A 13,338-nucleotide genomic window follows, 5' to 3' on the forward strand; every position below is an offset into this window, starting at 1 on the left:
ATATTATTGCCCTCGCTGGTTTGGCTCAGTGGATAGAGTGTAGGCCTGAGGACTGAAGGGTCCCGGGTTCAATTCCAGTCAAGGGTACATGCTCGGGTTGTGGGCTCAATCCTTGGTAGGGGGTGTGCAGGAGGCGGCCAATCAGTGATTCTCTCTCATCATTGATGTTTCTATCTCTCACTCCCTCTCCCTTCCTCTCTGAAATTAATTTAAACACACACACACACACACACACACACACACATAGCCTTACACTATGTTTTGTCAAACACTAGGCTTTTGAAGATCTGCATTTGAATTCTGGGCTAAATGAAGGTTAAATGCTGGGCTAAATGAAGGTTAAATGAAGGTTCTGGACCAAATCCTTTAATGTCCACGAACCTTAGATTTCTTACTGGGAGGCTCAATCTCACATGATCAAGAGATAATGTATACTGAGGTACTTTGCTGCCCCTAAAATTAAAAGATGATGATGACAGTGATTTGTTGGTAGACAGGCGATGGCTCACTCAGACTCACAGTGTGAACCCCGTCTCAAATCTCTCACATCCAAGAAAAAACTCTACAACAAGGAAAGGCACAAGCTTCAGAGAGCCTAGCAAAGAAAGCCAGAATTATTTTCATTGCTCATATGGTCTACCGTGAACAAGTGGGCCCTTTGCAATGCTAAGAGGCATTTTGTACTTCTCTGTCTCTCTCTTTCCTGGGCAGGTGGCCAAAGGACGACTCGATCGTTTATGTTTCTGCGTTTCCCCAAGAAAGACCACGGGGACTGAAATGTCAACATTCTTCTTGGCAACTTGCAAATAATGAAACACGATTGTCATGAATCAAAACCCCTCAAGTTCAGCAGATCTGAAAGGAGTGTGGGACAAATTCTCAGTAGGCCAAATTCTCAGGGCTTTGGGAGCCCCTCTGCTATGAAGGTTTACGGATGGGACATTTTGAAAAAATTCACAAAAAACAGAAAAAACAGATGGGACACTTCATTGCAGATAACAAACACACACACACACACACACACACACACACATGCAAGGTCAGCAGTCATCACCAGGTCTGATCCAGTTAATGTGGCCTACATTACGTGACCCTTCAGGGAGCATAAGTGGACTCCTGCCTCATGTCCACATTGGCCTTGGTGCTTCCATGAAGGCGACTGGCCAATGAGGCGCTCTGTGATAGATGCCTGCTGAGTGGCTATCTACCAGGATGCTGAAGATGGGGATATGGGGAGAGATGCATCAGATCCTTTCTCATCAGCAGATTGTGGCTCTGGGTGGGAACCAGGTCATGGGAGATCTTGATGTCTTTTAATCAACATTTTCCAGGAGCAAATCTCTATTTGCCTGGCCTCAAACTCAGTAAGGAGGGACTTTGGCAAGAATCAACATCCTGGCCTTTCTCTCCACCTTGCATTAGGGTCTCTGTGGGAAGCAGGTGTGGCTCTACCTGATTGGGGAGTTTGGAGAGAAGCTGAGCACTCATGGCTCAGTCTCTCCTGGGTTCTCTCTGCAAGCTGCCTGCTGGTAGTGAGGTTGCATTCTGGTCTGATCTCATATGTGAGTCCAGGTCCTGCTCTGGAGCAGGAAAGGGGATGAGGAGAATAGGGAGGGTTGCGGTTGTCCAATTCCCCATAAATCAAGTGGGATAGCCTGTCTCTTTCAAGGATACCCACTATGCCTGTGTATCTACATCATGTTTTCTAGAGCAGCACTTATCAGTTATAAAGCTGGAATTTAGAATTCATCCTTTCAGATTCCTTTGTCTATTTGTCAATCAGATTTGAACTTGGCAGAAAAAGAGGGCTCATTGTTGGACTTCCCTCAAAGCTCAGAACATCGTTTAATTATCAAAAAGGATACATTAACCTCTTCCAAGGTGATAACCTGTGAAATCACAATTTGGATGTCTTTTATGTCTATTTTTTAGTACACCTTACAATAAATAGACACATAATTGTTCACATAAAGTTTGCTTATGTGACAGCAAAAAACAAAAATAAAAAGAAAGTAATGGATACATAGTTTAGAAAATTAAAAGGTTTTAAAAATGATGATTCCTATAGTCATACTTTAGGGAGACTTAGCATCAGATATACATGTCAAACTGCTGAGAAAATCTTATAGTATAAACTAACAGCTGTGATTTATTAAGCAAATATTAAAGAAAAGGGTTTTGCAAATACTGTCCCATTTAATACTTTTAGGCATTGGTCAGATTTTTTTAAATTCTTTTTTTCTTACATTAAAAAAAAATTATACTGACCAAGCTATATCCTCAGTGACAATTTGAAGATAATTTTAAAAGTGCTCATAACATATTATTATCAGATGAGAAAAAAGCAGAATATACAGTTGTATAGTTATTCTAATTATATTAAACATTGTGTATATTTCATATAATGTATATAAAAATACAAAGAGATTATAAATCACACACTTTTAAAATGCTGACACTAATTTTCTTTGTGTGGTGGGATTGAGGATGATTTCAATTTTCCTCCTTATACTTTTCTGTATTTTGAAAATATTTTATAACATTTTGTGAATTCTATAATCAGTAAAGTCATATGTTTTAAATGCATAAGATATTTTACAGAGTTGTTGCTAAACCATTTTATTTTTATGTATTTATTATTATTATTTTTTTTAAATCCTCACTGGAGGATATTTTTCCATTGATTTTTAGAGAGAGTGGAAGAGAGGGGGAAAGACAGAGAAACATGGATGTGAGAGAAACACATCCATTGGTTGCCTCCTGCAAGATCCCAGACCAGGGCCCATCTGGGGAGGAGCTCACAACCCAGGTATGTTCCTTTGACCTGAATCGAACCTGGGACCTTTTGGTCTGTAGGCCGACACTCTATCCACTGAGCCAAACCATTTAATTTTAAAACTATTTTATATTACTAAAAAACAACAACAACAACAAAACTTGGAGACCACAATCTAGGAACAAAAAATTTTCTTTTTGTATGTTTTTAAGAGACCTTTAAATATGACAATTTTTTAATTTTGCTTATTAAATTTTTTCCAGTGTCTTTGCATTTCAATGAAAAAGATTCTTTAAAGCATTTAAAATAAGAAACCTCTTTATGATATCTCCATATTCCAATATCTGGTTACATATTACTTAAAAAATATTTTCCCTTATTATTAAGTATTTGAGGGTGTTGATATTAGTTACAAAAATGAATAAAATCATCTTTTATCTTAACACTAGAGGCCTGATGCATGAAATTCGTGCAAGAGTAGGCCTTCCTTCCCCCAATTGCCGGCACCAGCTTCCCTCTGGCACCCGGGACCCGGGCTTCCCTCACAGCCCTGACTTCGTCCAGAAGGTCATCCAGAATGATGCCTGGTTTAATTAGCATATTACCCTTTTATTATTATGGATAGCATCTTTTACCATATTTATCATATAGTAAAATCTATAAATTTCATTAAAATACAGTGGTGAAAATTTATAAAATCTGAGGTACTATACAATTTGATGATTTTACTTTTATTTTTTGCAGGCATTGCATGAATAAGATATAAATGAATAAAATGTGAAAATCAAATAATAAAACAGGGCCAAGTAAAATGCTTCCACATAGGAGGTGCTCAATGAACTTTTGCTGAATGAGTGAAATCTCTTCAAAATGAGTAAAGGCAGCGATTCATCAGTGACTCAACAAATGAGTAAATAATTTATCGATAAATGAGTAAATAACATTTTTACCATAATGACTGTGCAATCATTTCTTTCTCTCAGCCATATTAAACCCATAATATTTAAAGTAAAATGTTTGCACCGCACCTTGAGCTTCATCATGGAATCTTGACATAACTTGTCTCCCCGAGCTGCTGAAACCTCGTCGATCCCGATCAGTTTGGCCTTGTACCGGACCCCTTCACCTTTAAACCTCTTTATCAGAGTGGCTTCGCTGCGATCCTGACCTAAAAACAGAGGAAAGCAGGATTCAGAGACGGAGGCATTCAGGGCCTGTTGGCTTTGAATACCCACAGCACCGAAGTTGGCTCTCTTGCTTCACTGTGTTCTAGGAAAGTCAAACAGTAGACCAAGTAGAAAAAACATGGCAGTACTCCTGGACGCAAATTTTGGCTCCCCTTTCAAACCCTGGGGCAAACTGCTTCTGCTCTCTCAGCCTTTGTTTTCTCAGACAGAAAAAAAGGAGTTAAGAATAACCAACCCCAAAAGGGCATTGAGGTAAATATATCAGGCAACATGTGTAAAGTACCCAATGCAGTGTTTGCTACACACTAGGTTTTCAATAAAGGATAATCACCCACTGACATTCTTAGCACTGAGCTCCGATAGCATTTCTAGCATTTAATATGACTTTGGCCAGAATCCAAGATCCTCCTTATACCCAATTCCATGGGTTGTTTTATAGTGAGACTCCAGAGTAATTGCTTTGTATCAAGTAATGACCCACGACAATTATAAAAAAAATGGTTTTACAATCTCTCTTCTGCCAACCCATGTGTGTACTAAAATAGACTTTCACACTACTTGATATGGAAGTAGTGTGGAAGTCTACAGGCTTGCAATAGGCTTTCCCAATAACATACTATTATTAACATAATATTTTGCTAAGACACATCAGCCAGAAGTTTAAACATGTCCACATAAAATATGAGCAGTAAAGTAACTGTGAACTGAGTACTTATGCATATAACATGTTTTATAAACTGTATCCCCATTCTTCACAATAAGCCAACCATATCCATTTCCCAGATGATCAAGATGAAGGTCAGAGAATCCAGGTAGCCTATCCAAGTTTACATAGTCAGAAAAAATATGACCACATAGGAATTCAAAATTCTAACCTCATCAAACTTGCATCAAACTAATCACAGTTTAAGGCATTGCAAACTGCTCTTTATCTCCTGAAACATCATCAATTTCAACTTCTAATACCCCTCTCTCATGCTCATGCCTTCCCTCAATAGTCAGACACTTAGAGCTGAAGGCATTAATGATAACTCAGCCCATTTCGCTCTATGTATCCATATGATGTGCAAAACTAAGGCACTTCCATAAGGCTGGGTTGAAAATTATTTGAGAAAATGCTTAAAAGAGGGGAAAAACCCACACACAGCAGCAATAGCTAACCATTGTACAATACTTTTCAATAGACAAAACATGACTTGCATTTCATTCATTCATCTCTCACTGAGCATCTTTGTGCCAGATGCTATTACTCACTGACGACAGGTACCAGTAAATGAGACAAAGTCTATGCCCATGGAAGCTCAAGTTTCTGGTGACTGTAAGTAAAAATGCATTGTGCTGGGTATGTAAGAAGGTACACACTCTAGAGTCAGACATCCTCATTTAAACCATGACTCTCTCCCTTGCAAACCAACTAACCTATCTGCTGAGCCTCAATTTCCTTGCCTGTTGCATGATTAAATTTCTATTTCCAGAGTTGTTATGAATAGTAACTTAAATGAGATGGTAGCGCAAAGCATGTATTCAGGTGTTAAGTTTTCTATCACAGGTAGCTGCCACCAGTTTGGAGGCCCAGTAAAAGGAGCATGTGGAAGATTCCCTATGAGGGCAGAAGAGCACAAAGGAGGAAGGTCTGCAGGCCAGGCCTGACCTATGATCCCCAACCCCCAGTTGGTGTTTTTCCCACTGCATCTTCGCTGACTCCTAGCATATTCTAGCCTTTGAATAATATTCCATAAAGCAAATATAACACATGAATGATTAGTGAGAAATTGTAATCAATGTAAAAATTAAGTCTCCAGGGTTTCAGTGAGGGCAGATGTCAGAGACTGAAGCTACGAACAAAGAGGAGAACATTTGCCATGATATACCCTCTATGGACATCTAGCTAAACAACAGGGCCCGTGGTACTACAGGTCACCTCCCCCTGTCTCTTACCCTTTAAGACAGCATCAATGGACCTGGAGAGTATTATGCTAAGTGAAATAAGCCAGTCAGAGGAAGACAAGTATCACATTATCTCACTTACATGTGGAATCTAATGAACAATATATGTGCACCAACTTGTTTAGTCCCCCCAAAAAATCTTAGAGGTGGGTACGATTATTCAGGTTTTACAGATTAAGCAACTTGTACAAATTCACTAAGTGGGACCTGATTCCAGACCTATTTGGAGCCCACACTTGTGGTTTTGCTTGTGTTCAGTGTTTTCAAGCCCTTTCTCTTAGTGACTATGATGAAAATTTTCTCATCTCCCCAACTTCCTATAAAGCCCCATCTTTTGCCTGGCCCAAAACGGTTGATACTCAGTACACTGGCAGCTTTAAAACGCCATTGGAAAGCCCTGGTCAGTGTAGTTCAGTGGGTAGAGCATCAGCCTGAGCACCCAAGGGTCAGAGATTGGATTCCCAATCAAGGGCACATACCTGGGTTGCAAATTCGATTGGGAGGCAACCGATCAATGTGTATGTCTCACATCAATGTGTCTCTCCCTCTCTTTCTCTCTGTGTTTCTCTCTCTGTCTCTGTCTCTCTCTCCCCCTCCCTCCCTACCGCCCTTCCACTCTCTCTAAAAATCAATGGAAAATTATCCTCACATGAGGATTAACAACAACAACAAAAACTTCATTGGAAAAACAGCTTAAAAATGGAACAGTTTCCAGCCTGCACGTCATGTCTAAAAACTGCCCATGAGTCAGACACAAAGGCAGCCGCAGGAAACATTTGTCAGGGCTGGAGCTCTGCCAAGGAGGAGGCTTCATAAGCGGAGGCAGAGCCAGATCAGGTGAATAAGGGCAGAGATTAATAAGAAAATATTAGGCCATTTAGAGGAAAGTAGGGAACCCAATTTAGATTAGGACCCAGGGCCAAGCTAATTTGTATGAAGGGCACTTATGCACTAGATAATCCAGTTTCTCATTAAATACTCCACCATTAAAAGGGTAATTTTTCATGATCACATCTTGAGCAAGGTCTCAGTTATATTAGTTAAGAAATAAATAACAGCTATCAGAGCCATAAGGCCGTACCATCAGAGGCACAACCTATTTGAGGGTGTTAGAGAGAGGGTCCGTTTTTCATGCGTCCCAAGTCAGCATGAATCCCCAACTTATTTCACTGAAAGCCCCACTGACCCTTTGCTTCAGGATGGACAAGAGAAAGGCCACATATTTAAAGAAAAACATTAACATCATCGCTAGCTATTATCAAGCATGGACTAAGAGTTTTACCTACAGTCTGCCATTTAATCCTTATATTGCTCTTTGAGCTAGACACTGTAATGAGCCTTGATTACAGGGGATGACACCAACACTCAACATCAACAGCACAGCCTGATTTTTTTAAATAACTGCTTTATTGACATACTAGAGGCCCGGTGCATGAAATTCATGCATGGTGGGGGTGGGGAGGGTCCCCTTAGCCCAGCCTACACCCTCTCCAATCCAGGACCCCTCAGGAGATGTCCAACTGCCAGTTTAGGCCCAATCCTGGGGATCAGGCCTAAACCGTCAGTCAGGCATCCCTCTCACAATCCTGGACCGCTGGCTCCTAACCGCTCACCTGCCTGCCTACCTGATCGCCCCTAACTGACCCCCCTGCCAGCCTGATCATCCCTAACCGCCTCTGCCTGCTGGCCTGATCACCCACTACACCCCCCCCGCCAGACTGGCTTCCCCCAACTGCCCCCACGCCAGCCTGGTCGCCCCACACAGCCTGTTTGGTCGTCCATTCGGTTGTGATGGTGCTAGGCTTTTATATAGATAGATAACTCCCATCCCAATTCAATTCTCCTTTTTAAAGTATACAATTCAGTGGTTTTAGTACATTCATAGTTTTACAACTATCACTACTAGCTAATTTCATAATCCCCAAAAGAAGCACTGTATCCCTTAGCAAGTGCTCCCTATCTCCCCCAAACCCACCAGACCTAGGCAACTACTAGTCTATGTTCTTTCTCCATAAAAGTGCCTATTGTAGGGGCAAATTGTATTTCATATAAATAGGGTCATACAACATGTAGACCTCAACATCTCATTTTCAAGGCTACTGCACGTTATAGCATGTATTCCAACCTCAAGTCCTTTTTTATGCTGAATAATGTTTCATTGTATGGATATACCACATCAATTAATGGACATTTAGCTTGTTTCTACCTTTTGACTATTATGAATAATGCAGCTACAAACATTTGTGTATCAGTGTTTGTTGGGGTGTATTTTTCAATTCTTTTTGTATTATACACATGAGGGAAATTGTTGGTAACTCCATGGTTACTTTTTAGGACATACCAACCGTTCTTCCAAAGTGGCCCTACCAGCTTACAACTTCACCTGCCAAGTAGGCAGGTTTCCATTTCTCTACCAGGTGTTCTTGCCAACACCCCTTTCTGTCTTCCCTGCTTTAGCTATCCTATGGGTCTTAGGTGACATTTCATCAGGGTTTTCATTGCATTCTCCTGAGGACAATTGCTATTGAGCATCTTCTCATGTGCTTCTTGTTCATTTGCATAACTTCTCTGGGGAAATGTCTATTCAACTCCCACAGCCGGAATTTGAATCCAAGTGTTATGCAAACTTCCATGCTTTTAACCATCATGCTTTCAGCCATTAGGCCACGGGGCCTCTGGTGACCTCACTAGATACTCTGCTATAGCATTTGCCACTCTTCACCTTGTGTCACAGTTATGTGAGCAGATGTCTTATGGACGAGCAGGCACATCCCATTTTCAGAAAGGGTCTCCTTGAAGCTTCACTGCCACCTTGGTGACAAAGCTGACACCCATTCAGAAGAGGAAGGGACTGGGGCACAGGGAGGTGAGGCCACTGGGGCAAGGCCACGCTGCTAGTAAGCGGGGTGCAGTTGCCTGACTCTTTGGAGTCAGAAGGTGTTGCAGTAGCTCTTGGACTTCGTGTGTGTGTGTGTGTGAGAGAGAGAGAGAGAGAGAGAGAGAGAGAGAGAGAGAGAGAGAGATTGGGAAAGTCCTTTAACTTGTCTGAGTGTCAGACTCTCCACCTGTACAATGCTGTACTAATCGTTATTTGCACTCTTCTCTAGGACAGTTAGCATTACAGGAGATAATATACATTTGTTCTTAGCACACTCACTGGCACAGAACAGTCACTCAGTAAATATTCACTGCCTGCCTCCTCCCCACCTAATATATTTCACATTAAGCACCAGTGGCCCAAAGCTAACCGCAGCAAAGTCATACTGCCATAGGAGTAATGGTCCCAGCTGTTAGGGAACATTTTTCTGTTTGGTTGTCTGGGAATAAAGGTGCAATTAGGAACAGGATGTTCCTTCCTGAAGGCAGTGGGATCACCTTATGCATTATTAACACAGTGCCCGCACTGAGACATCCTCCCCCTTCTGCGTATCTGTCTGAATCACCAGGCCATCCATCTTGATGAAGAAAATTTCAAAGAGAGTTTGTGTTTTCCAGCCTATCCAACATGATTCTGTCCCCTGCTGCAAGCACCCTATTGTCTGTTAGGTTGTCCAATTTAAGAACAGATTGTGGGGGGAGGGATTTCAGAACTCAGCCGCAGAGAGAACTTATTTTACTAAGAATTCTTCCTTGCAATTATCCAGGTGTTGATGTGCAATGGACAAATAATTATGTCTGCTGGCTGCCTGGGAGAGAATGCTGATTTGCTGTAATTACCTAGCTGGGTAGTAGGCAGCATAAGGGGAGCAGCACACTTCAGGGGCTGTTCAAATGCGCTTTTATGAACATGGTTGCTGTCATTACTGCTAATAGGTAAACTAATTAAAGAGCTAAAATCATATTCAACCTACAATTCCTGTACACTGTTTCTATAAAAACATTCTTCACTGGTGCTTCTGAGAGGAGCTCCAGATAAGGGGCACCTGGAGTGCCCTGGCACCTTTTGTCCAAAGCCAGGCACTAGGACACCAGAGTCTAGCTGGAGGCTCTGGGACCCTGCACTGCTGAGCCTCAGTTCAGGATGCCCAGGCTGAGCCAGATGATGCCACCAAAGTGTAAGGGAGGCCCTGTGGTGATCCCCTATGGGTGACCCAATTCTTTGTTGTTGTTAATCCATACCTGAGGATATTTTTTCCATTGGTTTTTAGAGAGTGGAAAGGGAGCGGGGAGAGAGACATTGATGTGAGAGAGACACATCCATTGGTTGGCTCCTGTGATCAGGGCCAGGGATCAAACCTGCAACCCAGGTATGTGCCCTTAACCTGGAATCGAACCCAAGACCCTTTGGTCCATAGGGCAACGCTCCAACTACTATGCCACAGTGGCTGGGGCTGGTGACCCAATTCTTATGCTCTGACATTGGCCCTTCTTTCATTTCTTTGACAATTCCTACTGGTATTTGTTTGACAGTTACTACTGGTATCTGTTTGTTTGTTTTGCCCATGGTGTGTCTTTGTAAATTTTAATTTAAAAAAAATCTATTATTAAAAGTGTATGGCATCATCAATAAACTCTTAATAAGGAAAGAAATCAATCATGGGCCACAGCCTGCCACTCCAGAAAATCCTTAGACCAACAAATTCCTAGCAGTGCTCCTTCAAACGCCCATCCAACTTTCCCTGAAGAAAAAGTGAAGGGATGATCATGCCAAGTAAGTCTGGGGCATGCTCGTGGTGACTCCCGGGCACGAGAGCATGTTAGGCAGGAGGAAGCCGGGCATGGACTGTTGCTCCCGTAGGGCTGACATGTGCTCCCTGTGCCTCCCCAAAACACCAGACAGGGCTTGGCATAGAGTACATAGAACTCATTTGCAGAGACTAAGTAAATATGTTTAGTAGGGAAAACTTTCTTTTTTAAAAAATATATTTTATTGATTTTTTTTACAGAGAGGAAGGGAGAGGGATAGAGAGTTAGAAACATCAATGAGAGAGAAACATCGATCAGTTGCTTCCTGTACACCCCGCACTGGGGATGTGCCTGCAACCAAGGTACATGCACTTGACTGGAATCGAACCTGGGACCTTTCAGTCCACAGGCTGACGCTCTATCCACTGAGCCAAACCAGTTAGGGCGGGAAGACTATTTTTACCCTGTGTTTCCAACATCCCTCCTCCAAAACACATATAGAGTATCTTATAACTTTGGAAAACCAAGTTTAAATTTTAGTCACAGCCTAAATGGCCGGTGTAGCTCAGTGGTTGAGCATTGACCCATGAACTAGGAGGTCACAGTTCAACTGCCCATCATGGCACATGCCCCGGTTGTGGGCTGATCCTCAGTAGGGGCTGTACAGGAGGCAGCCAATCAATGATTCTCATCATTGAAATCAATAAAAAAACTATAAAAATATTTATCTATTTTTAAATAAAAAATATATACTAGTATATATTTAGTTGAAGACTGTGAAGATATCTGTAATATGTGGGGCTGAGTCCTCCTGAAGTCCCTCTGGGACACCAGAGAGCTCTGTATATCCTGCTAACTTGGAGATGAAGGACTGTCCAGGACCAGCCTGGCTTCTCATGTCAGCCTGATCTGTACACTTGGTCCCTGGTGACGGCGCACACCATTCACTTCCCTGATCTTTTCATGGCTGGGCTTTTGTCTTTTTCCTGGTGGCCAAGGAGCAAAGAGGGTAAAACTTATACTTTATCTCATGTTGATGCCACAGTGCAGGGCACAGAATAGGCTTTGAACAACATGTGAGTTCTTCTTCGTTGTCCTTTTATTCCTTACAACAACCTAGCCTGGCGTGCACAATTAGTCCCTTCTTGTAGAGGTAAGAAAACTGAGACTCCAGGAGGTAAAGACTGGTCTGAGATCACAGAGCTAGGAAAAGGCAGATCCAGGAGTGCTGAAAAATAAATGAAATCAATCAAAAGAAGCATTAATGGAGATAATCTAAAGCTTGAGGGCGGGTAAGAAATAGGACTGCAAGCCCTGGCCAGTGTGGTTCAGTTAGTTGGCGCGTCGTCCCATGCACCTTAATGTCATGGGTTTGATTGCCAGTTAGGGCACATACCCAGGTTATAAGTTCAATCCCCATTCAGATCAATGTTTCTCTCCCTTTACATCACTCTCTCTATAGAATCAATAAAAACATACCCTTGGTTGAGGATTAAAAAAAAAGAAATAGGACTGACTGCAGGAGGCAGGGGAAGAACAGGTCTGAATCTAGTCATTACATTTATTTTTGTTTCTGTCATTTGCAATCGAAAGGGTCATTTGATGGTTGCAGTGCCTGCATGGACAAAGGCAAAGCAGAATGACGCATACTAAGTATAAAAGGAAAATTGGATTTATCATCAAAGGAAGGAGGGGGGCATGATAGTGAGTGGGGAAGAAGAGAGTCCAAGAGAGACCTGGGTCCTCAGCTGACTTTGCCATTAGGAGCCTCTTGGCTTAGAGCAAGCCACTTGGCCTCTCCATGAATGAGGATAATAATTCTTGTCTTGCAGGATTACTGCAGAAACTGGTGTGTACTCATCTATGGGAAGTATCTAGCACCGCAGGGCAGCTCTTGGCTGCTATCACATGTGGACATTTCTCACTTCCTTTCCTGTGAACTGCAGGCTACATGTGGTATGTCTCCCAGACTCAATTTCAGGTCTGAAAACTCATTCCCTGCAGGTGACATGCAGGCACGGGAAGGCTCTTGGGTGAGTCAATTTCAGGGAATTGCCCTCTGCCAAAGAGAGGCACCTCACCCAATGCCCTGTTCCCTCGCTTCATTCCCTCTCCCCACTGTAGCTGCATCCAATCAATAACTGGTTGTTTCGATTGGGGTAGGTACAAAAGCCCATGCCCCACGCCTCCATCTGAGACAACTCTGAAAGGCAACTTGAGAGCTCCCCATGGAACAGTGGAATCAGCCGAGGCCTTGATGTAGCTGCATCACCATTTAATTCCTCCCTCTGCCCCGTCCTGCCACCTGCACGCCTAGTAGGGTTGATTTGAAGGGTACACCCCAAAATAAGCTGCCCACAGCAAATCTGTTTCTGCCACTGATTTCCTGGGAACTCGATCAAAGTCAGTACAAAATCAATGCATCTGAGGGCGAGTGTTCTGAAAGAGAGGGTCTTGATATGGGGAAGCAAGCCAGCAAGTGCCTGCAATGATCTAAAAGAGATGGGTGCAGGGTTCAGAGGCAGCCCGAGTGCTCAGATCATGAGAACTGATATTAATGCTCCATGAGGCTAAGCCAGATCAAGAAGGTAAATCCAGAGCTCACACCCCTCAACAAATGCAGCTCACAGGCCCCTGGCGGAACTGTGGAGTGCTCACCAGCCTGCGTGGGCAGCTGAGTCTGCAGGGGTGAGTGGGGTGACTACCAACCTAAGGGCATCCTCACTGCCACCAGAAGTGGGAGAGACAGTGCAGTTTGCTTTTCTAATGTTCACAACTTGTCTCCCTTTGGCAAATGCAATG

The 13,338-nt window shown here is 42.7% G+C and overlaps 1 protein-coding gene across 7 annotated transcripts in view; it reads right to left on the reverse strand.

Moving 5' to 3' along the window:
- The window catches only part of DAB1 (DAB1, reelin adaptor protein), a 253,512-nt gene that overhangs the window by 123,777 nt on the left and 116,397 nt on the right, over positions 1-13,338 (reverse strand). For all 7 annotated transcript variants that reach the window (XM_023759971.1, XM_023759973.1, XM_023759972.1 and 4 more), the window contains exon 2: positions 3,805-3,944. In XM_023759971.1, the coding sequence (XP_023615739.1) occupies positions 3,805-3,944 (140 nt within the window). The remainder of the gene's footprint in view (positions 1-3,804; positions 3,945-13,338) is intronic.

This window comes from Myotis lucifugus, unplaced genomic scaffold (assembly GCF_000147115.1).
Source record: "Myotis lucifugus unplaced genomic scaffold, Myoluc2.0 scaffold_168, whole genome shotgun sequence".
NCBI lineage: Eukaryota > Metazoa > Chordata > Mammalia > Chiroptera > Vespertilionidae > Myotis > Myotis lucifugus.